The sequence below is a fragment of the Chrysemys picta genome, chromosome 4, assembly GCF_011386835.1.
Source record: "Chrysemys picta bellii isolate R12L10 chromosome 4, ASM1138683v2, whole genome shotgun sequence".
Taxonomy (NCBI): Eukaryota; Metazoa; Chordata; order Testudines; family Emydidae; genus Chrysemys; species Chrysemys picta.
Genome location: NC_088794.1, coordinates 71,927,083 through 71,953,258, shown reverse-complemented (window position 1 = coordinate 71,953,258; position 26,176 = coordinate 71,927,083). Strand labels below are relative to the sequence as shown.

The window sequence follows — 26,176 nt, the reverse complement described above, 5'->3', positions numbered from 1 at the left end:
AAGGAACAACTGTTCTTTTTATCAAATTACTGCACCAATTCTCTAATGGGCATCTGAAAAATGTTTAGTGATTTGGTTCAGTTCATGTTTTCATTGATTCCAGTACACTCATTTCACTCTTAAATTAATTATATTTTCTGGGGCATTGGTATATACTGTCATCCAGTGGAGTTACAAAAGACTGCAGTGAATTTGACTCCCAATGACTTGTTAATAGATTTCTAATATTCACCCACCTTTCATCCACATTGGCTGATCCGAGCACCAGAAGCCCGCCAGGCATCCCGCGAGCCCAATGACTCAGCTGTGCAAACAAGTAGGCAAGGACCATTCTTATTCTAGCCTACAAATCAAATTGAGAAATAAAGCAGATTTACAAAGCAAACTTCATAAAACAGAATTCAAAGTCAAATTCGAATGTCCACTAGGAACTACAATGAGCCCAGCATACTTCAGAACTAAGCCACATTTAGAACTCCGGTCTCTACAGCTGACTAGTGAACACCGCAACCCAGTGTCACTTAATCCCCAAATGTTAGTATCAGAAGGGTTATGTGGGGTGGTTCCTTTGGGGCAACAAAAGCATACCTGCACATTCTGTAGTGCCAGATTTTCCCTGCTGCTCCCTCCATAGACACGAAACAGGGGAGATCTGCCCATCACCATACTGAAAATCCCCACAATGGCTTTCACTGCCACATCTATGTTTAGATTTATATGATAGCTGAGAAGATTACAAGCACAAGTAAATCAGTTTGCATGCGTGTGACTAGGTAAAACAGTATAAAACAAATGGTTTTAATTTTGTCTTCCTTATGTGAAGAAAATAATCAAACCCTCAATTCTCTAGCATGTAAATCAAGGATACAGGACTAAGGCACTAAAGCCTACCACCACCTTATATCTGGCTTCTAGACTTGGGGAGCCTGGAGTGCAGACTTCTGAAGTTCAGTTGACTGGTTTCCTTATTCTTCCCCCAATGCCTTCCCCCACACATACACTCAGGTATTAAGGGCTGTAATATTCTACTTACCACCTTTATTACTCTCATACTGGTCTTTTAGAAAACCTGAAACTGTATATGAAATCTTAACTGCAACATTATTTAATCCAAGTATTTCTTATTCTATACCTGCCTATTTGTTCAGCCAACAATTTGGCCCTGTTGTATGTATCCTGGGAGGAGTTCTCGCTAGCCATGTAACAAGTGGTGAAGATATGTCCACAGAATTCCTGAGAATCCTCAGGAGTATAGGTCTCATCATTCACTATCCTACGTACATCGGCCAGCACACCTTGATCTGCAGACAATGCAGTAAAAGTAAAATGAGAAATCAGATGAACCATCACAGATACCTTGTACTACTGCTAATAATACTTCGCTCTTCCATAGCACCAATTATTAGAGGATCTCAAAGCACTTTACAATCATAAAGGAACTAAGCCTCCCAACAACCCTTCACAAAATAAGGTAACACTTCATTTGTTGGCATTTCAAATGTTCTCAATTCCATCAAAGAGAATTATTGAGTTTGCTGCTGGTTTTGCATCTATAAATATAAAAAAGTTTTGTCCCATGTATTACAAAGAGGCTTCATAAGGATGAAATGCTAATCCAGTACAAAGCTTATGGACTACTTCAACCCAATTTCAGGGCTTAACTTTCCTTAAGCATGTGTGTGAGACTTAAACACGGCTTAAGAACTGAGCTGGCCGACGTACACAGTTGAATTTCACCCAAAATGAACAAACTCTCCCACAATAAACTGGAACACCAGACCCAAACATCCCAAAATGTGGATGATAAATCCAAAGAATAATCCAGATCCATGGCAATGTATTCTATGCCTTGCCCATAAGTGAAGATATACACTACACATGCAGCTACACACGGCAGTGAAAGGCTCTGGCAGTGGGATCTTGGCAGGGCAAGGCTCTGGCAGCTCCCTTCTGCCAGAGCCCTTCCCTGCTGTCGTCTCCTGCTGAAGCCTTTCCCTGCTGCTCTTCCCCTTCCTCCCCCCACTGCAGCTTTACATTGTGGCAGGGAAAGGCTCTGGCAGCAGGGAGGTAGAGAGACACTACACTGCTGAAAACAGCAGTGTCAACGTAGAAGGCACTACTTGGGCATATAGAGAGCCATGTAGAGTACACCCTCAAGGGTCAGGCATGTAGGGCACTCTATTCTATTCACCTAAGCCATGCCTCACTATTTACACTGCTATTTATACCCCCACTAGCAAGCATGCTGCACGTGTACTCCACACGCCATAAGTGTGGACATAGCCTGAGTTTCATAGCTGACCAAAACCCATACATACAATTTGGAGGATCTTTGAAATCTGGATCCACATTTTGGCTGGGTTTCTCAAAAGGCATCTAAGGCAATTAGCTACCACACTCCACTGAAATGTAGCGCTTGGGCCTGATCTCTAATTAAGCACATGACCAGTATGTTGCACCTTATGTACTATACTAATGGCTAATATTCATCTACCTCTAACCATTAGCAAGATTGGTTACTTTGACAAGGACACGCATACACACGAACTTACTTCCATTCTTGACTGCAAGGCAAACCTGGCGACACATGGAATACACAATGCAAGCTGTAGCAGAGCTGTCAATTCCACCACTAAGCGGTAGGAGAAATCCTGCCTTAAACAGCAAACAATGGAAAAAGCTGTAAGAAGTGCCATTGTAAAAATGTATTTTACCCTTCAGAAACAATATGTTGAGCCCATTCCTGTGTCCCTCCCTCAGGTGAGTTATGCATGCTCCAGCCAGCAGGGCCAGTCAAGTCTGGTAGTTCGTTGGAAAACAGTTGGAAAGTTAGTTGGAAAACAGATCTAGCAAAGCATTTCACACCCTTATCACTTTTCATTGGCTAACCAAGCCAAGTCTCAGGTTAAACCTTTTACTTTGATGGCTAGAAAAAGCTGCTCAACAGGTCCTCACCCTCTAGCGTGGTTAAGGAAAGCCAATTAAGAAGGATGGCATTCTTAGTATCCAACCCACGCTGTTTAATTTGGATCATTGCTTAATGTGATCTTCTGCTTATTTCAAAACACGATCTTTGGAATCAAACCACTAGTATGTGTGTTTGTCACTTTTTTTTGTTCATCTACTTAAAATGGCTTTTGAGAAGATGGAAGGTGATCAGCAGCATTATTTTGGCAAGGAATGGTAAAAGCAGTTACCTTGCAATGGATGCAGTATGTTTTCTTTATAGTTAGGGACCACCTATTTTTAGAGAGCTGTAACTGACTAGTACTTTTTCATGTGTCTCTGTAGTCACTCAACTACTACTAAGATTTCATCTGTGTGCATGTTAACAAATAGTTGAATATGTTGCAGATGCAATAAACTGTTGTGGGTTAAATCTTAAATTCACTGTCCTATTCATCAGTAGTTTACATGATAGTCACCCTCCATTTTCATGTTACAGGGAAAGAATGAGTAATATGCCTCTCCCAATAACAGCCATAATGGGCCCAGTCTTACTCCCATAGAAGTCAATATCAGTTTTTTACTGGACTTCAATGGGTGCAGGAGCAAGCCCAGAACTGGCAAGAATACAAGTCACAATTCAGCACTTGTGTGATGTACAGCATAGAGATGTGCATGATGAAAAGAGGGCCCAAAACCAAGCAGAAGAAAAAAAAAAAGTCAACAGCAACATGAATGCACAAAGGAAACAGATTCATGAATGAAGCTCTTAGAAGGAATTTCTCTTGAGGGATCCTAAACAATCTGGCCAGATTCAGTGCTGATTTACACCCTACACAATTCCACTGACTTTAATCAGATTGCAAGTCAGCAATGAATCTGGTGTATTGTTTCTGGGTACAGGGTAGAAAGGATGTTTTTATCATGCCATTAAAAATATGTTGCTTGCAGGAAACTGGAGCACCAACTTAGGTTACCAAAAAAACAAAAACAAAAAAAAATCCCTTTGTCAATGGGGGTTTTGTATTGAATTTAAAGAAAGCAGGACTGGGCACTAACAGATTTGAAGAGAACAGTTAGACACACCTTGAATAAGTGCTTTAAGCTTGAACCGAAGATACTAGTGAAAAGTCTCCCAGAATAATCTTGCTCTAAAGAAATCTATGTAGAGGCAAGCTACCTATACCATTCTTATGGTTAAAACATAAGAAGACAATGTTGAAAAGAGAGTTCTTACCTGATTACTGCGTCTTAAGTAGTCCCAAAGCCAGCATGCAGGGCCAAGGCTGAAAGTTATAAAGTATAAATATTAGGGCTGTCAAGAGATTTAAAAAATTTACCATGATTAATCGCACACTTAAACAATAATAGAATACTATTTATTTAAATATTTCGGATGTCTTCTACATTTTCAAATATATTGATTTCAATTACAATACAGAATACAAAGTGTACAGTGCTCACTTTCTAGCTATTTTTTATTACAAATATTTGCACTGTAAAAAACAAAATAGTATTTTTCAATTCCCCCCTTATAAGTATTGTAGTTGAACTTACAAATGTAGAATTATGTACAAAAAAACTGCATTCAAAAACAAAATAATGTAAAACTTTAGAGCCTACAAGTCCACTCCGTCCTACTTCACGTTTAGCCAATCGCTCAGACAAACAAGTCTGTTTACATTTGCAGAAGATAATGCTGCTTGCTTCTTGTTTACAATGTCACCTGAAAGTGAGAACAGCCATTCGCATGGCTCTGTTGTAGCCGGCGTCACAAAATATTTACGTGCCAAATGCGCTAAAGATTCATATGTCCCTTCATGCTTCAACCACCATTCCAGTCCAAAGCAATATGGACCGACGCATGTTCATTTTCATCGTCTGAGTCAGATGCCACCAGCCACCAGCAGAAGGTTGATTTTCTTTTTTGGTGGTTCAGATTCTGTAGTTTCCGCATCGGCATGTTGCTCTTTTAAGACTTCTGAAAGCATGCTCCACACCTCATCCCTTTCAGATTTTGAAAGGCACTTCAGATTCTTAAACCTTGGGTCGAGTGCTGTAACTATCTTTACATTCGTACCGTCTTTGGGTAAATCTCACATTGGTACCTTCTTTGCATTTTGTCAAATTTGCAGTGAAAGTGTTCTTAAAATGAACAACATGCTGGGTCATCATCCGAGACTACTACAACATGAAATATATGGCAAAAAGTGGGAAAAACAGCAGGAGACATACAGTTCTCCCCCAAGGAGTTCAGTCACAAATTTAATTAACGCATTATTTTTTTAACGAGCGTCGTCAGCATGGAAGCATGTCCTTTGAAATGGTGGCCGAAGGGGCATATGAATGTTTAGCATATCTGACATGTAAATACTTTGCAATGCCAGCTACAAAAGTGCCATGCGAACGCCTGTTCTCAATTTCAGGTGACATTGTAAATAAAAAGCGGGCAGCATTATTTCATGTAAATGTAAAAAAAAAAAAAACGTTTTTGTCTTAGCCATTGGCTGAACATGAAATAGGACTGAGTGGACTTATAGGCGCTAAAGTTTTACATTGTTTTGTTTTTGAATGCAGTTATGTAAAAAGAAAAAAAAATCTACATTTGTAAGTTGCACTTTCACAATAAAGAGATTGCACTACAGTACTTGTATGAGGTGAGTTGAAAAATAATATTTTATCATTTTTAGAGTGCAAATATTTGTAATAAAAATAAAATACAGTGAGCACTGTACACATTGTATTATGTTGTAATTGAAATAAATATATTTGAAAACGTAGAAAAACATCCACAAATATTTAATAAATTTCAATTGGTATTCTATTGTTTAACAGTGCAATTAATCGCAATTAACTTTTTTAATCACGATTAATTCGAGTTAATCGTGTGAGTTAACTGCGATTAATCGACAGCCCTAATAAATACTCCAGAACAGTTATAAGATAAGAACTATTTCATATTGAAAAATCCATCTTTATTGATCTCCTTTGTTTAGACACTTTCCCGTTAGGACTTTGCATACCATCAAGAAATAATTTTAGTGTCCAAATTTTTTTAACCTTACCAATAAACTATGCAACAGACTATATTTTTATTTTGAGTAAATTCATTTCCCCACCTCATTTATGCCTACCAGATTTCTTCCTGAGGACTATGATATCTCCACTGGATTGGCTCACAGATAGGTACATATATATCATCAGAACATGACAGAGCAAAATTCACTTTTATTCTGGGATAGGAATTCACTTTGCTTGCCTAATTAATAGAATAGAAAATTTGGGAAGTCATCAGTTTTACTGTAGCATTTATCTATAAAAGCATTAAGTATTTCAACAGTCTCTCTTTCAATAATTGAAGATCTGTTGCCTCAATGACTTATTGAAATTCATCAAAGAGCACAAGTTCAACACTTTTGAAGAATTCTTACCTCTAGGTTACGACATGAAATTTCTGCCCTATAACTTCGAACATCTTCTAAATCCAGTGTAGCAACCAAGACTTCCTGGCGAAAGGCATTTAAAATTAGACATCCAACACAGGTACAGAATGGCTTTCCAAACCCAAATGTACGGTACAAAGAATTGTTTAAAAAGGGATTCAGTCATTTACACTGTAGATATTTCCTGCTCAATCTACTTATGAGCATAAAACCAGTGACTTCAATAGGATTCCTCACATTAATTAAATAAGAACAATTTATACTGAATGCACTGGACAATAGACTATCCCACAATCCCTGCACGAGAAAGTTCATACTGACTTAACAAGTTTCTTGTTTGCATAAGGGTTTGCAAAACTGAGCCTATAATTATTACACTCTAATTGACACCTTTGTGTCCAATTGCTTAAATAAGCACATATAAACCAACAAGGCCTGCTCCTCACCACAGTGATATCCAAACCTCCAGGCCTGGTCTACATGAGGATTTTCAGAAATTCTTCCCCTTCTGCAGTTCCATCACTGCAGGCAAAACAAGAAGTGGTAGTGTGGATTGGGGGCAAGTGATTATTTTGCTTGCCCCCAATTGTGCCATTGTGACATCTAGACCCCCTTGGAGCAGGGTTGGATAACTTAGTAAAAAGGCACTTGCCTGGTCTATAATAGGACATCCAGCCTTCCTAGCACCAATGGAATTGAACCTGTGCTAGACCAATGGCAGGAGAATTTCTGAAAATCCTCAGTGTAGAAGCAGTCCCACTGACTTCACCTTGCAACAAGGTCTGAAAGAAGGATAGCAATGCCATGCTGAGGGAGACCAAGGAGTGAAATGAATCTCGCAGTGTCAGTCAGCCTGAGTTTATTACCACATCATCCAGTGAAAACTGGGATCCTTGAGCAATAGTGTCTCCGTTCATAGAAATCATGGCACAACCATCATAGTACAGACGATCACCATCACAGCCTTTCTGATTGGCTAAGACGTAAATCCCACCACTCTAAGAAGAAAAAAATATATATATATTTTTTCAAAATATAACAGTTTGAAAACTATGGATTGTTAAAAGGTAAACTACTGGTTTCTTTTGCCCCCTCCCAAGTCCACTCTCCATCTTTACATTGTGACTAATTTAGGGACCATTCCTTCCTTTTCATTTGAAAAAAGTGCTCAGCACTTTGTGGGCCTTGTGAAAACAAATAATATAACACACTGGCTAAGTGTGTTACATCTCCCTCAGATGGCTGCTACTGGCAGATGGAGTTGCCTCTTTAGTTCAAGTAGTAGAGGCCTCTACTTTAGAACTGAAATTCAAAGTTCAAGATAGCAGGTGTTGCAAAAATAACGATAATTCTTTATAATAGAGAGCTTGGCAAAGTGAGGAAGAAATTATATTTGGATGTCTTGGGGGCACAGCAGATACTGTTAAGCAACCAAAGCATGTTAAATTACTATGAAGAGACAATCATAGACATACTAATCACTTTTCATGGCTTAGCTTGCCATTCACTGGCTTGTTCCCCTCCACCCCATCTCTATTAAAAGCAGATACAGTTTTATAATCACTGAATATATATTTTTTTAGATCTAAAAAATGCAAAACATCCTAACATCTTAATTTTTTAAAAATAATTTGCTTTAGAAAAAATTATCATCTTGCTAATCTCCTCTGCAGTTATAAACCTCTGAAGGCAAAAGGATAAGTTGAGGTGACAGGGAAAAGCCTCAAGATTTCAATGTAAAGCCAGATCTTTATTTTCCCTTAATGGTATAATTACTGATATTTCTTCAGCTCTCATGTCAATATGAACATTTTAATTAAGATCAGAAAGGAGCCTGTGGCTTTAAGGGAACCACAGAACTTGTGCCCATGCTAGGAAATCTCTCCCCTTCACTGAGTGGATTATAGCCAAGTAATGAGCTGTCAATCCTGGTAAATTTGCACCATACAGTATGCATGCATATTTTGTTTAGAACTATATCGGTTTACAATTGATTACAATTTTTTTCTGCATAAAGTGGATACAACATTTCATGCTTTCAACAATAAAATAATTAGTCACTCTGAATGGTGGTTTTGTCTCTTTATTGTTATAGTTTTGTTTGTTTTTGTTTCCGTTTTTTTAAAAGGAACCAAGATAGAGAAGAATCAAAGGTGCCCATTCTTTGGATCTCACCTCCCTGGGGCTTGGTTGAATTAAATACACCCTGGTTTAAGATTTTGCTGACTCTCCTTTTTATATATATATATATATATATATATATATATATGAAAAGAAGATTACAGATTTAGCTTTCCAATGCCATCAAGCCTAATTACTAGCACAAGCAGGCAACACTATGCCCTTTCAGAGTAGAGGAGACTACCCTGAAAAACTGGGGTAAGTAATGAAGAGATGAGTTGGTCTTTAAAAAGACCTACCTTTGCGGTTGCGGAATTTACCACATTCACACGGGTGTGAGCTTTCCGCAGCACATGGTGACTCCCTGACGAATTAGTGAAGATCTCTACCCCATCAAGCCCCATTTCAATATGAGGGCTGTAAAAATAAGAGACAGTACAATACTCAGCTGGCATTTCCTTTGTGTCATTTGTCATTAGTTGCCACTAATTTTGTCTCTTTGCCATGTCTAGAGTAGTCCACTGCCAGTTTAATACGTGTCTTGGTTAGTTCAAATAATGAAAATATTTGCTAAAGCATCATATTTATTTCCCTGCATTGCTCTGTTCCTTTGTCATGGATGGATTGTTTCCAGAGAAAAGGAGGGGCTTTCATCATCCTCCTTTAGGTTATCAAATGCCATCCTTCTAATTCAAAGGAAGTCACCTGTTCATATATTTGAATATATTGATCCCAGCGAAGCAAAAAGATCAGATGATCCTTCTTTGAGAAGAAAGATTATTTCTAACACTGAGGAAATGAAAGCATTCCTCCAAGGTCTGTAGCTCTACTCTCTTCTTCTCAGCAAACCCCACAGCACAAACAAATAGATCGACTACAGTCACATGACATGGAGATGAGAAAATGAGCATGCTGCATTTTTATTTTTAATTATTTTTTATGGGAAATCGGTTGAAAATATACCGTTATTAAAAGGACAATCATTCACATCATTGAAAATTTTGCACTTTCTATAGCTACAAGGAACAAAGGATGACTAGAACTGAAAGAGTTTAGAGAAACATTTTTTTTTTTTTCGTATTTGTTTAATTTATGCATCTGACAGCATTTTGTATTATAGTCAGTTTCACTGTTTCCCCTGCATGTCAATTAGTTCCCCAATCCTGCCTGCTAATCTGAAAAGACCGGGACCCTAGGTAGTTTCTCCCTTGTAAAGAATTTTAAACCTCTACAGGAGAACAGAAAAACTCTTATAAAAAAGTCTAAGGAATTTAAAAATTAAAACAACGAAATTCAGGACACTCTATTTAAAGGGCACTTAATTTGGGCACTGGAATTTACTTTCCCCATAAGCAGGAAAGAAATTTCCAGAACCTCAGCTGAATACCCTTTAAATAGTATGTCTTGAATTTTGCATGTCCTGAGTTAGCTTAAGCTATCTCGCTATGCACTGCCTGCACTATTAAGTTTTAAAAAAAAATAAAGCTGATAATTAAAAATGAATAAAACCTAAATTAAAGAGTGAATAATACACCTGTAGATGAGTGTGCAAGTGATATAATGAGGGAGGTAGAATTCTGCAGTGTGGAATTAGTAAGGTTCTCTGAATATGGAACAATGATTGGGAGTATCTTTCCTAATTCTTCACAAGACACACAAAACCATAGTGGAAAGGTTTGGTTCCTTATGTATTATCCTTTGAGACACTGTAGTACAATGAAACTCCTGGTTTACGAACTGGTTAATTAAAACTCTCAAGTTCATCTGTCATCCCATCGGGCACACAGAGTTGTCAACACTGAAACTGTAATACATAAAGACAACAAAATTCTTTGTCCCATTTACTTAGACACTCCCCCACACACCCCGCATGCATTTCTTGCTCCTTATTATGTTTTGATAATCCAAGTTATGCTGACATTTTCTGAAAGATTTTTTCCATAGAGGAACATTAACTGGCTTTGCAGAGGCACCTCTCCTTTTGGCAGCTTCAGAACATGTTTCGTCCTATTTTTCATTCATCTCTCTGCCTTACCTATTTGGTGCCCACAGCTCTTCACAGATTTCACTCCCTAGGCATGTATCTTTGGTTGCTAGCACTGCATCACCAAAAGGAACAGTTTCCTAAGGAAAACAGAGAACACAGACATGCATGTTTAAACAGGGGGCCTTGTCTAATAGGAGTTAAAAAAGTAATCCCCAAAAAAGAAAAATACTGAACTACATAAAATTAGTATCAAAGCAAAAGCACAATGCACATTGTCTAATCTCAAACTGATTTTACTTAGAGATAGGGCCAAACTGAAAAATCCAGATCAGATTCTTACCTCTCCCAGAGTTCCAGTGGTGTTAGGAGCTAGGGTTTTGGTTCAGGCCCATCTCTTTTTAATTAAAGATTCTGGAGAACAGGGGTAGCTCATGCAGTTCTAGAAGCCACCCTCAGATTTAACAAAAAGGTGTGCCCATAAGTCAGAGCTGTCTACTTAGGCCTTGGCTACACTCGGGAATTCACAGGGCTGCCGCGGCAGCGCTGTGAAGCGCGAGTGTAATCGCGCTGCCAGCGCTGCGAGAGAGCTCTCGCAGCACTGTATGTACTCCACCTCTCCGAGGGGTGTAGCCTGCAGTGCTGCGAGCGAGCGTGCAACGCTGCAGGCTCGGATTACACTGGCACTTTACAGCGCTGCGCTCGGGAGGGGGCGTTTTCACACCCCGAGCGCAACAAGTTGCAGCGCTGTACAGCGCCAGTGTAGCCAAGGCCTTAGAGATCAAGATGGAGCACTTTGTGCTGTAACATGCAACTGTTGCAGGTTGCACTTGTGCATGAAGCAAGGAGAAAATCCTGTTCTATTTTGGGAAATTCAGGTCTGATCCTCAAGCTCCTGGTAAGCAGCCAATGTGATCCTCTGTTGGGCAAACTTTGGACCCTCTTGCCTTGCTGCAGAACATTAACATTTAAGTAAATAAGGCTAAATTATTCACTCATTCTCACAAGTAACTCAAACTTCACTGAAACCATTGAATTTGCATTGTTGTGACTGACAGCCGAATTTGGCCTAACAGTTTTATACTGTCATTAAGTTCTTTTTGATTCAGTTATGTCTAGTTGATACTAAAACAAGATCAGAAAATACATTCCTTAAACTCACCTGTCCTGTCACCTCCTGTATCATCCTGGGGAGAAAATATTCCTCCACAAACCTAAAACAAATTATACAAATCAGCAATTCTCAGAAATAAATGTTCTGCTTTAACTCAATGCTATAGTCCATGCTAACCTGATGTTTCAGAGAGTTCAAGGTCAGAAGGGACCATTATATCAATACACGTGGATCGTGCCACAAGGTGGACAGAAATCCATGCTCCATTCTTGAGGTAGAATCTTCTGTAAACATCTAGAGAAGATACCCAGCTGGAGGTGGGTTTAGATCCGTAAACAGGCTGGGATCCTTCCAACCCTAGACTCCATGGAAAGGCTTCTGCTTGGTCTGAAGGCAGTCAGGGGAAGCGGTATGGGGGGAAGAACACTGCCACATTGACAGCAGACTCTCATCCTTAAAGAGCCTCCCCTCCATGCATGGCAGTACGGGATATAAGTTTAGTCCTATTTAAAGAGCTTTCTAAATGAAATACCTTTTTTTTTTTTTTAAAAATAGAGATATCCCATCTCCTAGAACTGGAAGGGACCTTGAAAGGTCATTGAGTCCAGCCCCCGGCCTTCACTAGCAGGACCAAGTACTGATTTTTGCCCCAGATCCCTAACTGCCCCCCTCAAGGATTGAGCTCACAACTCTGGGTTTAGCAGGCCAATGCTCAAACCACTGAGCTATCCCTCCCCCCTCCTTAAGCTACCATTAGGTGGCTTAAATGGATTTCCCTTGCTGCTGAACCTGCAACAGAAATAATGCATTGGAATGGGCATTTCAATCCCTTTGTTGTGACCACAATGGCAAATCCATGCTTTTTAGCAGCCTTAGAAGTACGCTGTAGACAACCCACCGTGCTCTGCTCCACGGAGTAAACCATCGAAGTTCCCTGTAATTTCCTGCATTTGCCAGTATCATCTTTGGTCTGATCAGAAGAATTTTCCTTTATAAAAAAAAAAAAAAAAAAAAAAAAAAAAAATGGAGAGGGAGTTTAAGTACTTACACTGCAGCAAGGGCAAAGTATTAACAAATGCCAAGTTTCTATTTATTTTTTCAGTATGTTTACTTTGCATATTTGAAAGCAATTTGTATATAGCCATTTTCACTGTTTTCCCTTGCATAGTCTATCTGTTTCAGCTTCCTCTCTTGGTTTTGTGGGTCTGTCATGCAGCAGTGGGGAATTTTTGATGTTTACATTAAAAAGTAAGATGTCATTGTAAATAGAAAGTTCACAAAAATTGCTAATCTCTTTGAAATTAACAGACATGAAGCTGGTGTTGTCCCTTTAAATATAAATGTGTTGCCATATGATTTGTTTTCTATTGATAACTATATATCAAGAAGTTAACCTAACCTGTGACTACAAAAGGTATTATCTAGATAAGAAATACATACTTGTTTAAAAAGATGACTCTACAGTTGTAGCGAACATTTCTGCACATAACAGGCCTGTTCAAAGAAGAAAAAAAAAAAAAATCAGTGTTACCTGAAGCTAAGTTAATTTAATAAAACAAGCTGATTATTGAAAAACACTCCAATTAAAAATATCTACTACATTACAGGAGATCTGCTGTAAATGTGATATATTTTTTAGCATCCTTTGCCACATTTGACTTGTGTGGTATCTCTAGCTGAGTCAGCAGAGTAGAAAAGCTGACCTTATATATTTAATTTTTAAAGGATGCAATTCAGAAACACTTCACTTAATTCAGGAAATCTGACTAGGGATCAGCACATAATTGAAAACATTTTCCCTAATGTCAATGTAAGGTTGCTTCTACTCATGAAGGTAGTTTCTCTGTGATAGCTAGTTAGGATCATAAAGCCCTTGACACATATTTATAAATAGAGCCTCATCATTCCTGGGATATATGCAAGTATTAATCCCACTGGACAGATGGGTAAACTGAGGTACAGAAAGGTTGAAAGAATTGCATATAATCACACAAGTTCATGATCACCTAGAAATAGAACCCAGACTTTTCCCAAGAGTATGCTCTAAATCCTAGTGATCCTTCCATTCAAATCTCTTTAAAAAAGAAAAAACTGGGCTTTTTATTTTTCAAACTTAAAAATAGTGAAACTACCTAGTTTGTATCCAGAAGAAAAAGAGAGATTTCTAATGGTTCTTTTTTCACTTTCATACTGCAGCTCTTCCCATGTAAAAACTTCATGCACACTAGCAAAGCTCCTGGTACTGGACAACAACATTAAATACAGAGGATAAGTTTTCAAAAAAGTGCCTTTATGACTCAGGAGCCCAAGCCCCATTTTTAAAACAACTTAGGCACTTGGAAGCCTAAATCACTTTTCAAAGTGGGGCTTAGGAGTCTAAGTCACTAAGGCACTATTGAAAAATTTTCCTATCTACACCTACAAGTAAGGTCAACTAGCTACATCATTCAGGGTTACGAAAAATTTCACCTCCCATTCAATGTAGTTAGGTCAACCTAACCTGCACTGTATACCCTTCCATCGACCAAGCTACCACCTCTTGATGGGATGGATTTACTAAAGCAACGGAAAAACCCTTTCTGTTGCTGTATTGTCTATGCTACAGTGCTCAGCAATGCAGCTGCAATGCTACAGCTGGGCCACTGTAGCTCTAAAGCAGGGGTGGGCAAACTTTTTGGCCCAAGGGCCACATCGCAACTGTATGGAGGACTGGGTAGAGAAGGCTGTGCCTCCCCAAACAGTCTGGCCCCCACCCCCTATCTACCCCCTCCCACTTCCCGCCTCCTGACTGCCCCCCTCAAAACCTCCAACCCATCCAACCCCCCTGCTCCTTGTCCCCTGACCACCCCCTCCTGGCACCCCTGCCCCCATCCAACCTCCCTGTCCCCTGACTGCCCCAACCCCTATCCACACCCCTGCCCCCTGACAGCCGCCCCAGGACCCCACCCCCTATCCAACCGCCCTCTGCTCCTCGTCCCCGGACCACCCTCTCCCGGGACCCACCGCCCCTAACTGCTCCCCGGGATCCTACCCCCTTATCCAACCCGCCCTGCTCCCTGTCCCCTGACTGCCCTCCTGACCCCTATCCACATCCCCGCCCCCTGACAGGCCCCCCGGGACTCCCACTCCCAACTCTCCCTGTTCCCCATCCCCTGACCACCCCACCAGAACGTCAACCCCATCCAACCGCCCCCTCCTCTCTGACTGCCCCCCCAGGACCCTTACCCAGGACCCTTACCCAACCCCCCGCTCCCTGCCCCCTTACCAGCAGCAGGAGCTCGCAGCCATGACACCTGGCCAGAGCCAGCTGCGCTGCCAAACGGGAGCGGTGGGCCAGAGCATGGCCCACGCGGCTAGGGTGACCAGACATCCCGATAAAATCGGGACTGTTCCGATTTTTAGCTGTTTGTCCCGCGTCCCGACTGATCTCTGGTCGGGATGCAATTTGTCCTGATATTTCGCTCCGCCGGCGGTTTTTTTTTTTTCTTTTTTTGCTCCGCCAGCAGCAGGCAGCACTCGGTTTTTTGTAGTTTGCCCACATCTGCTCTAGAGTCCTCGCTATCCAGTAGTGTCTGCTCAGACAGCCGGGTCATCTTTTTCCAAGGCAGCTACCCCTTCGTAATAATTACACAACACTTACATTCCCACGTCACAGATAATGTCTTGAGTGGCAGGAGATTCCAAAAGCTTTGCCAGAACTTCAAATGAATGTAAGAGTGTATCGGACTCATAATAGTGATCTGAACAGCCATAGCCACTGTGTAGAAAAAGATACGAGGCAAAAAATTCAGATGAGATCAGAATTAGACACAAGAAGCCACAACCACTTAAGATAAAAACTACCTCCCAAACATATGGGCACAGAACACAAAGAAACTATATAGTTTATCATTTACATTGACAGCATTTAAAATTCTACAGTATTGTTGTTGAAGTATTCTTTTTCACAAAAAATAACATGGTTTAAAGGACAGAATTGAACATTATATTTACCATCTGGAATTTTCATTACAATAAACTTAATAATTGATGCCACTGGGAGTTGTAAAACAAAGAACTCAATCCTGCACCCTTCGCTACCATTAACACATTTTTGCTCATATAGCCAATCCTGGGGTTTAAACTGCAATTTGCATACTATTACACAGAGTATTCTGCATTACAATTTGTCCTTGACCATTCGTTGTTATTGTTAGTTATTCTGTTGATGAGCAATATATACTTCTCCCCCTTGAAAAGATACCAAATATACAGTAATTAAGATGGTCTCACCAAATTTCAAGCTCTGGTCCAAGTCTGTATCTTGCTCCTTTGTATTTTGCTATTTCAATACCTATAAAATGGCGGGGGGTGGGGGGGAAAGAGATAAAAGCCAGAAAACATTAAATGGTAATCTAACCTGTCAGTGTGCAGAGGGGATCCCAGCATTGGACATATAGTCCCAGGTTTCTTTTAATGGTCTCCATCCATATAACAGTGTCATCCTGTAATCTTTTAGTCCATTTGAAGTGTCACTATCCTTTTTGTCTCAAGTTTATTTAGAGGCAGATTTTTCAGAAGAGCTCAGTTTCCATTTAGCACCTTAACAAAATGGCCAGATTTTCCAAAGTGCTTAGCAATAACCTCTTCATTTACATACCTAACTGTGAGCCTTAGCCATTAGAGCCTTATCATGACAGAGGGAAGCTAATATATAAGGAAATGGGTCAGAAGGGGCTGTACAAACTAAAGCAGTGGTTCGGTGCAGTGCTTGCTACACACTTGAGGCTGCAGCAGCTCCTCCACACAATTATAACATACTGCGAGAGCTCCACAGGTGCAAGAACCAGAAAACAGGCCTTGCACAACAGATCACCTCCTGGAAAAGAGGGGCTAAAAATCTACTGCGCAAACACTGATGCTGGCTTGACCACTGAGAGCTTCAGCTGCCTCTCTGTGCCCTGCCACAAAGGAGGGCATCATAGAGGTAATTTCTGAGCTGCTCAGAAAGGGTCCTTTCTGCTCTGGTCAGGAAGGGATTGGGCCTTAATCTTCACTCTTCTCCTTCCAAGCAGCACCTCCCTCCTTTCTTCCCATTCTTCCTTTTCCCTTCCTTTCATACAGAGCGGGTCAGCTGGCAGGACAAACTTAGGCTTTCCAGGTCCCCAGAGTAGCTCCTGGTATCACTTTCCCATGGCAGGGAAGAGACACAGGCAGCTACACTGGGAACCTGAAAAGCCTAAAACTGTCCTGTCAGCTGACCCACTCTGGCTCAAAAAAAAAATCCCATTTTAATTCAATCAGGGCAACAACATCACCCCCTGCGCTGAGTTTAGCTAGACACCAGTGGGGCTCAGGAGTTCATGGACCGCCTGCCTGGGGCTCAGTTCTCTAGTCACCCCCCACTGCAGCTGCAGTCCCAAGATGTTGAGAGAAATCTCCCTCCCCCGAGGCGTCACCGCTTCCGCGCTAGGTGACGGCTGAAGCCTTGCCCCTAACCTGCCCCCACTTGCTTTTTAAAATCCGTGCCAAATTGCCATCAAAATCTAGAGCCCACTGGTTGAGGGCACAGGTAGCCACAGTCACGGTCCTGCCCATGGCTGCTGCTCCGCCCGGGGCGCCGCTCCGCCCCTGCAGTTGGTTGCACGCAAAGCAGCCGCCGCCCGGCCAGCAGCAACAAACTGCACTACTAAGCGCTTCCGGCGGGGCTGACATTGTTTTACTTCCTGCCCTCCCTCCTCCCCCAGATCCGAGCTCGGGCTGGGTGCCAGGCGCTGAGGCGAGAACCTTCAGCACAGCCTCCAAGGGGCCCTGGCAGGCTTGTTCCCCAGCTGCTCGCGTCAGTTTCCAGCTCTCAGGCCCTAGCAGCAGGTTGCAATGTTTGGAGAAGGACCTAAACTCCGCAAGGGAATCCAAGCAAATTGTATGGGAAGAGGAGGGAATGTTCATGAAAACATATGTATTAATAGTAGAGGTTTTAGTCAAACATTTTAAAAACAGCTTTGGGTCTAAACTATCTTAGGGGGGCCCTTTAAAACAAGCAAGCTTTTGCTTGACCAGCATGTAACATTTGGATTGTGCCATTCATTCAGTGTATACAGGGTTCTGGTATAGAGCTTTTCAACTTAAAAAGCTTATGTTTTGTTGTTTAAAATACAAGGTGTAAGGCCCCCTAAATGCTTTAGTGGTGGCAACTGACATATACATTTCTAACAAATAAAATGAAGGTGAAAGATTGTAAATAGTAGGTCTAATCCTGCTCCCATTGTAATCAAAGACAGAAATGCCCTTTTACTTCAGTGGGAACAGGATTGGGTCCATTTCTTCATTTAGGACCCAATGGCTGAGTGCCCTCTGATTGGTGCTGAACATGCCCAATTCATACTCAGTTAAGTGGCAGTTGATATGGGTGTTCAGAAGATCATAGAATAAGGTTCTGTATTATGAAACTTAATTGTACTCCCATCCCACACCCTGATCTATGAAGTTTCCCCACCCAGACAGTTTACATGACTAATTAGGTATTAAAGTGGTTTGTGCAATAGCAGCTTACTGAAGAATGCAGCCAAAATCCTGAGCATGACTTCTCCTGCTAGAATCTTTGTTCACGTATTAACTATTTCTCAGATATTGTGATTCCCTCACATATGGTCTCCCTGAATCCACTGAGCCCAGAACACTGCCAACACTACTCCATTGTCTTGTCCTTTATCTTCTTTAATAGAGATGGACCCAAAGCAAAACCTAAGATCCAAAGACTCCAGGGGCAATTCAAGATTCCCAAATTTTAGGGCTTGGGCTCAAACTAATTTTGTTGCTTCTAATCAGTCTCTCAGTCCAGTTACCCTTTAGGTTTTCAAAGCCCCCACAAATCTCATTAGCATCCACTCTTCCACAGTTGGGGTTCATGTTGAACGTTTGTCCACATGGTAGGGTAATGCACTGTACAGGACAGTGGTTTCTAAAATGCACTAACGTGTTGTGCATTAATTGATCTGTGTAGACCCTGCTGGTGTGTACTGAAGGTTCCATAGTATGGAAAAGTGCACTAGGGAACTTTTTGTGTGCATCAGCAGGGTCTGCACAGCTTAATTAATGTGCAACTCATTAGTGCTTAAGAAATCACACCCCTGTAGAGTGCATTGCCCCCACCATGTAGATAAGCCCTACATTGTGCTGTCTCATCTATCACATCTCTCCTTCTCTTAAAACCTTTGTGCCTTTTAGTGCTTTTTCCTCTCACCACTGATTACATTGAATCAAGCCCTTAAGGCGGCCATTGTATGTAATGTGCCAACTCTGTGGATGGTAGGATTGTAGTGGCCATCAGCTCAGCCATCAAATCCGGAAGCATCATTATTTATTTCAAAAGCATAAACTATGATTTTTCTATGTACGGACTGATTATAAAGTTAGATTAGTTTCCTAGTTACAGTCCAGTGAAAAAATGGTATAGTTTGGTATGGTTTATGTTTTCATCTCATCCCTCATTTGATATGGAAGTAATCTCTCCTGGATCCCCAGCTGAGTGAACTACTGAACACAACTGGGTTTGCAGTGGAAAATATATTGTAGTGAGGCAGTGTGCTGTAGTAATTTACATAAAGAGGGAGTCAGGGAACTGAGTTCTAATTGACTCTGCCTCTCACTTATTATGTGAATTTTGAAAAGTGACTTCACTTTTGTTTCCTCTCTCTCTTTTGTCAATTTAGATTCTGATCTAAACTCTTTGAGGCAGGGACATTCTCTATGTCTTTGTACAGCCCATAGCACAGTGGGGCCCCAATCTCAGAGGGAACCTATACATGTTAATGTAATAACATGTTACTGTAATAATAACAGCAATAATAGCAATGTGAACATTATTTTAAAAATATTTTACATTTATATGATGGTATCCATTCCCAAAGAATCCTAAGGCACTTTATAAATTACATACAGTGTTGCCAAACTCAAAAATCATGAATTGTGCCCCCCAAATCATCAGATTGCTGTAAAAATCATAAGATTTTTAAAATTAATAATTTGGAGATCTTCATATTTGTCTTCTGAGGCTGAAAACTCCTCAGGTCACATTTTCAGACTTTTCTCTGCAACCGTGAAGGCTAGAAACTTACTAGGGTTTTTAATGAAAGCTGAAAATCTCATGCAATCATGTTAATCCAGAAGTTGTGACTTTAAGAAAAACACCAGATATCACAGGGCTCATAATACAATTGCAAAAGTAGCAACACTGAAACTGCACCACTGAAATGCAGCCAGTTCTGGGGTGGAGGGCAACAACCAACTAGCACACAGCATGCTGTACAACTGAGTGATTATGGGCAGTGGAAATTTTGGCCAGGTAAACTGGGATTTAGTGCTATGGGATTTTTAATCCACACAGAGCAGACAGGTCCTTGGATTTTGAGGGTTTGTTTAAATAATTCTGAATCAAATCTGCTATCCAATAGAATACAGTAAAAATACATTGCAGGCTGAAAGAACATAGCAGCTTGCAAGGGACTCAGTGAAGCATAAAAGGTCATGGACTAACACGGAAAACAGCAGCTTCCCTAGTCACCACTCTCTTATATGTGAAAAATCAGCATTTTCAAAATGTCCATTAATGTTGGGTGCCCAAATTTAATGAACACTTCTAGGGTGACCAGACTGCAAGTGTGAAAAATCAGGATGGAGGGGGGGGGTAATAGGCTTCTATATAAGAAAAAGCCTCAAATATCAGGAGTGTCCCTATAAAATCTGGACATCTGGTCACCCTAAACATCATAAAATGTAGGCCTTAGTCTCTCTGTGACTCAACTGGTTAATAATACCAACATGTTTTTATGTTACTTTTTTGATCCATAGTTAAGTATCTTGTGAGACTTTTAAAATGTTTGTGAATCTCAGTGAGATTCTCAGATGGAAGGTGCTATAGATGTACAAAGTATGAGGACTTCAAAAATTAAATGGATTATTCCTGTAATCATTAACTTAAAGTTTTGCACCACAAAGCACAGGTGCAGTCATAAATGGCACAGACAAATGCAGTACTTTGAACTAACCTTAAGACTGCAAGTGCATCGAGTGCTCAGATTAAAAGATAAATAGTTCACTTTTTATCTGTCTACATACATGCTGGAACTAGGAGTGCTGGAGGTGCTGCTGGGATAGGGTTTACAGTTTGGTTCAATGGCCCTCAGCCTTCCCTCCCATCTTCCCCACCCCCACACAAATTGTTCCAGCACCCCTGTCTCGCTAGATTTTTTTCTATAAAATATTCATAGGGTGGTGGTTGTCATGGTTATTTCATGAGCTGGCTGGTGGTTTGAAACAGTTGCACCAATCCAGCTGTGTAGCACCATGTGATGTTTAAGAGAACATGCAGGTGATTGGACAGTAGGTTTAGTATGTAACTCCTGAGGGAGTGGCAAAGACTAAAGAGCTTTAACCAGCCTGTAGTAGCCTGTTTTTTTGGTACTTGTAAGAGTTCAGCTGGGTGGAAGCACAAGCAAAGAAGGGGTAAGGAGTATTTATATTATAATTAGGTTTCTAATTGGAATAGAAACATATTTGAAACAGTATCAGATTTACTCTGATAATCAGTTGTATAAATCCTGTCTTAATAAGCAACAGTATGCATATACATGTTACAAAATGTATTACAACAGGTTCATGGCAGTAATGGATAGAAAACAGACAAAAATGAAAATTTAACCACCAAAAAAGGATTTTTGTTTTGATTTCCTCAACTTCTGTCTCAGATCCTGTTTTCTGACCTGCGCTAGAAATGGGGGTAGCTGTGGTCCTTTATAATGTGACCATTTTGCATTGCAGTTTATTTCTGATTTGGTGGCAGTCTGCTCCATATTGTGAGGCTGTTTTTGCAGCCTCGTTTCTCTGCCTTGCCTTTTGCCAGCATCTTCCAATTCTGATAGAGAATTACAGCTTTTTTTGGTAAAGCAGCATTTGTTTGCAAAGTTAAATAAAGCAATTTGCGCAACACAGCAAGGGAATAAGAGACTGGTGTTGGAAAAGATGTGCTACCTGATCCAATTTCCCTGTAGAAATCTAAGAACATATGTTTATGCAACTTTCTGTTACACACAAACTGACCACTGTGTAAAACAAGCTTCATGCTTGCAGGAACTAGCTGATTCTTGATTTGTTAAAGACTTATCTGCACATACACTGTATGGTTTTTGTTGTTAAATATTATGTTCGAAGCCATACCGAGTGAAAGAAACTGGAAGATTAAACTGTTGTGTAATAAATAGAGAAGCTTTATGTAGGGTTTTTTTTTTTTTGGGGGGGGGGGGGGGGAGGTTGTATGACGTGCTAAAAAATTCCTGTTTAATACATACAAGGCTAGTGAAACCGTTGTAACTTATCATGGTTTTTAGTTAACCATCCATGATCCATTAATTTTTACTGAATGAGTCTTTTGCATACAGCTGCTATTTTCTTTCAACCTGCAAAATAGTTTACAGTATCCTAAAGGAGAGACGATTTGAGTTAGGGTTCATCTAAAAACAAATCAATAAATAACCAAGGTCCTGTCTTATTTTTGTGACTTAAAAATCTCACCACACTTCATGCAAATGTCCTTTGTCAAAATTTCTCCACCTCTCTCAGTTTTATAGCATTTTTTTTTGCCAGTTGTTGAATGCTTCCGGCCATTCCAGAGGTGGTTGCATTTCAGTGGTGCTGTACATTTTTTATAAAGCACTCTGATGATATTTTAAATATTAATGCAATATTTATTTAAGTGGGACTTGTCTACATGGGAAAGTGAATTTAACCCCATATTGTTATATCTGTAAACCCCACCCACATACACACTTATTCCAGCATAAGTAGGCTTAGCAGAATTAGATTTTAAATTGTTTTATAATTTAAATGGTTAATATAGGTGTTTATTTTAAAGCATTTTTATCTATTTAAATTTTCTAATTTGTGGGAAATTATGGGGGTAGGTCAAACAATGGGGAAGTTAGACAATTATTTAATGGCAATAAATGTTGAAATTTAAAGGTTTAAATCAACTAAAACCAAATTGTCAATATCACTTGTCAAAATATTGAAAGTAAATATCCTTAAATCAAACTAATAGGTTTTTAAACATTTTTTTCTTACTGATAAAGTAATTATTATCAATGGAATTTTTTTTTCAACCAATTGTGTGTATATGGTGAAATCCTGTTTACTGATATATACCAATAAAAATCTAGGCCTTCCAAGCCTAAGTATAAGTGTTGGGGGTTTTGTTTTTTCTGTTTATCTTATATTGTCAGGAAAGGGGTTTAAGCCATACCATAATAAGCCACTCATATGAAATTAGACTGTCCATCTCCATTATACCAGAATAACTAGGTCAGAAAAACTGGCAAAACTTTCCTATGTAGACAGTTGCTGAGATGAGTTAGCAGGTAGAGGGCTGAAGGCCAATGAGGCGGCATGACTGCTCTGGATGTGTCTCTCTCCCCTTTCTATCTGGTTTTCAAACTATTTTTTGTGCTTTGGTGGTAGGTCAATTAGTCACATATCTGTGGATTATGGTGTTATTAATGATAGACCAGCTGGGCAGGAGCATCAGCAAACACCCCAGACCTCTTTTGTTTTGGGGAGGAGAACCTAGGGTTAGATTTGAAAGGGCTTGGCACTCACAACTGGGGTCCGATTTTCAGAAGTGCTTCATTCCTATTAGAAAAATCTGGTCATAAGTGCCACAAAGAGTTTAGTACTAAATGGAAACTGAGCCCTTATGAAAATTCTGATCTTGGTGAACAGGTTTAAGTGCTGTGGATCCAGCCACCTACCCCCTTATAGCTAGTTTGAGTTTCTGTTTCTGCCTCTTGTTCTTATTGAGGAACACTGACTGAAAGCATTGGTCACCTTCCTGAATAAGGATCTTTCTGCCATTGGAGAAATTTTCACCAGTGCAGTAATTTCCCTCAAGTGTAAACATGCTGCAGTAATGTAAAGCTAGCTTTACACATGTTACTGGAGTAAGCACCGCAGTAAGCTTGGTGTAGGATGTCTACATGAGACGTTTGTGCTGATGTACCTCTATTGTTCTACTGCTGCAAATACAATGCTGCTAAGTTGTTCAGTTTTATCACATCTCAATATTTAGTGTTTTTCTTCAAGCCTCAGCTTCTAGAGTCATGTTACCTGATAACTATGAAAACTAGAAACTTTCATTAAAAATAATTGTGTGGAAAAGTTTGAAAGCATGACTCCTACAATCTCAAACACCAAAAGGCAAATAAAAATAACCCAAAGCTTATTTTTAAAATCTCATGACTTAAAATATCGTGATTATGTGGGGGCCTGACTCATGAGTTTTGAATCTTTGCGGTCATAGGTACTTCAAAGATCACTAAAATAGGAAAGTATTTTTCTTCAGGGGCTGAATTGGTTACTATTAAGTTGTCTGATACCCAGGGGCTAGACCCTGCTAGCTAGTGAACTTCTCTACTTCCTCTTCAGCCCCACTTGGTGGGGTCAGGAAACCATTTTTCTACCCACTCAGGCAAGGATATTTACATACTGTGACTTTGGTGGGCAATATACACCTGCAGATTCCTAGTTGTATACTGCCCAGGAATCTGCAGGTACAGATACAAAACTTTGTATTATGGATATAATTTGGATTTAACTTTGTGTTATGATTCATAGATTCTAGGACTGGAAGGGACCTCGAGAGGTCATAGAGTCCAGTCCCCTGCTCTCATGGCAGGACCAAATACTGTCCAGACCATCCCTGATAGACATTTATCTAACCTACTCTTAAATATCTCCAGAGATGGAGATTCCACAACCTCCCTAGTCAATTTATTCCAGTGTTTAACCACCCTGACAGTTAGGAACTTTTTCCTAATATTCAACTTAAACCTCCCTTGCTGCAGTTTAAGCCCATTGCTTCTTGTTCTATCCTTAGAGACTAAGGTGAACAAATTTTCTACCTCCTCCTTATGACACCCTTTTAGATACCTGAAAACTGCCATCATGTCCCCTCTCAGTCTTCTCTTTTCCAAACTAAAGAAACCCAATTCTTTCAGCCTTCCTTCATAGGTCATGTTCTCAAGACCTTTAATCATTCTTGTTGCTCTTCTCTGGACCCTCTCCAATTTCTCCACATCTTTCTTGAAATGCAGTGCCCAGAACTGGACACAATAATCCAGTTGAGGCCTAACCAGCGCAGAGTAGAGCAGAAGAATGACTTATCGTGTCTTGCTCACAACACACCTGTTAATACATCCCAGAATCACGTTTGCTTTTTTTGCAACAGCATCACACTGTTGACTCATTTAGCTTGTGGTCCACTATAACCCCTAGATCCCTTTCTGCCGTACTCCTTCCTAGACAGTCTCTTCCCATTCTGTATGTGTGAAACTGATTGTTCCTTCCTAAGTGGAGCACTTTGCATTTGTCTTTGTTAAACTTCATCCTATTTACCTCAGACCATTTCTCCAATTTGTCCAGATCATTTTGAATTATGACCCTGTCCTGCAAAGCAGTTGCAATCCCTCCCAATTTGGTATTATCCGCAAACTTAATAAGTGTACTTTCTATGCCAATATCTAAGTCATTAATGAAGATAATGACCAGAGCTGGACCCAAAACAGACCCCTGTGGAACCCCACTTGTTATGCCTTTCCAGCAGGATTGGGAACCATTAACAACAACTGTGAGTATGGTTATCCAGCCAGTTATGCACCCACCTTATAGTAGCCCCATCTAAGTTGTATTTGCCTAGTTTATCAATAAGAATATCATGCGAGACAGTATCAAGTGCCTTACTAAAGTCTAGGTATACCACATCCACAGCAAGTAAATTTATTAGAGCATAAGCTAATTTGTTAGTCTAAGGTGCCACAAGTACTCCTGTTCTTTTTGCAGATACAGACTAACACGGCTGCTACTCTGAAACACATCCACAGCTTCTCCCTTATCCACAAGACTCATTATCCTATCAAAGAAAGCTATCAGATTGGTTTGACATGATTTGTTCTTTACAAATCCATGCTGGCTATTCCCTATCACCATACCACCTTCCAAGTGTTTGCAGATGATTTCCTTAATTACTTGCTCCATTATCTTCCCTGGCACAGAAGTTAAACTAACTGGTCTGTAGTTTCCTGGGTTGTTTTTATTTCCATTTTTCTAGATGGGCACTATATTCGCCTCTTTTCCAGTCTTCTGAAGTCTCTCCCGTCTCCCATGATTTTCCAAAGGTAATAGCTAGAGGCTCAGATACCTCCTCTATTAGCTCCTTGAGTATTCTAGGATGCATGTCACCGAGCCCTGGTGACTTGTAGGCATTTAATTTTTCTAAGTGATTTTTAACTTGTTTTTTATTTTATCTGCTAAACCTACCCCCTTCCCATTAGCATTCACTATGTTAAGCATTCCTTCAGACTTCTTGGTGAAGACAGAAACAAAGAAGTCATTAAGCATCTCTGCCATTTCCAGGTTTCCTATTACTGTTTCTCCCTCTTCACTGAGTAGTGAGCCTACCCTGTCTTTGGTCTTCCTCTTGCTTCTAATGTATTGATAAAAAAGTAGTCTTATTTCCCTTTATTCCTGTAGGGAGTTTGAGCT

General features: G+C 40.2%; 2 protein-coding genes across 5 annotated transcripts in view; one reads left to right on the top strand and one right to left on the bottom strand.

The window, feature by feature from the left end:
- Positions 1-26,176, bottom strand: part of NADSYN1 (NAD synthetase 1) — a 38,249-nt gene that overhangs the window by 9,903 nt on the left and 2,170 nt on the right. Inside the window, exons 1-16 of one of the 3 annotated variants that reach the window (XM_005305356.5) lie at positions 17,101-17,291; positions 15,881-15,941; positions 15,249-15,365; positions 13,049-13,102; positions 12,507-12,596; positions 11,657-11,708; positions 10,546-10,634; positions 8,810-8,927; positions 7,256-7,387; positions 6,378-6,452; positions 6,081-6,205; positions 4,184-4,232; positions 2,553-2,655; positions 1,133-1,301; positions 589-724; positions 237-343 (exon numbers count right to left, since the gene is read on the bottom strand). In XM_005305356.5, coding sequence (XP_005305413.1) covers positions 237-343; positions 589-724; positions 1,133-1,301; positions 2,553-2,655; positions 4,184-4,232; positions 6,081-6,205; positions 6,378-6,452; positions 7,256-7,387; positions 8,810-8,927; positions 10,546-10,634; positions 11,657-11,708; positions 12,507-12,596; positions 13,049-13,102; positions 15,249-15,365; positions 15,881-15,941; positions 17,101-17,185 — 1,562 coding nt within the window. In that variant the 5' untranslated portion in view covers positions 17,186-17,291. Of the gene's footprint in view, positions 1-236; positions 344-588; positions 725-1,132; positions 1,302-2,552; positions 2,656-4,183; positions 4,233-6,080; positions 6,206-6,377; positions 6,453-7,255; positions 7,388-8,809; positions 8,928-10,545; positions 10,635-11,656; positions 11,709-12,506; positions 12,597-13,048; positions 13,103-15,248; positions 15,366-15,880; positions 15,942-16,007; positions 16,538-17,100; positions 17,292-26,176 lie in introns of those variants that run through there. The other 2 variants (XM_065592617.1, XM_005305357.5) reach the window with 2 other exon arrangements.
- The window catches only part of DHCR7 (7-dehydrocholesterol reductase), a 28,195-nt gene continuing 22,977 nt past the window's right edge, over positions 20,959-26,176 (top strand). For both annotated transcript variants that reach the window (XM_042849126.2, XM_005305355.3), the window contains exon 1: positions 20,959-21,091. The gene's annotated coding sequence lies outside the window, so the exon portion shown is untranslated. The remainder of the gene's footprint in view (positions 21,092-26,176) is intronic.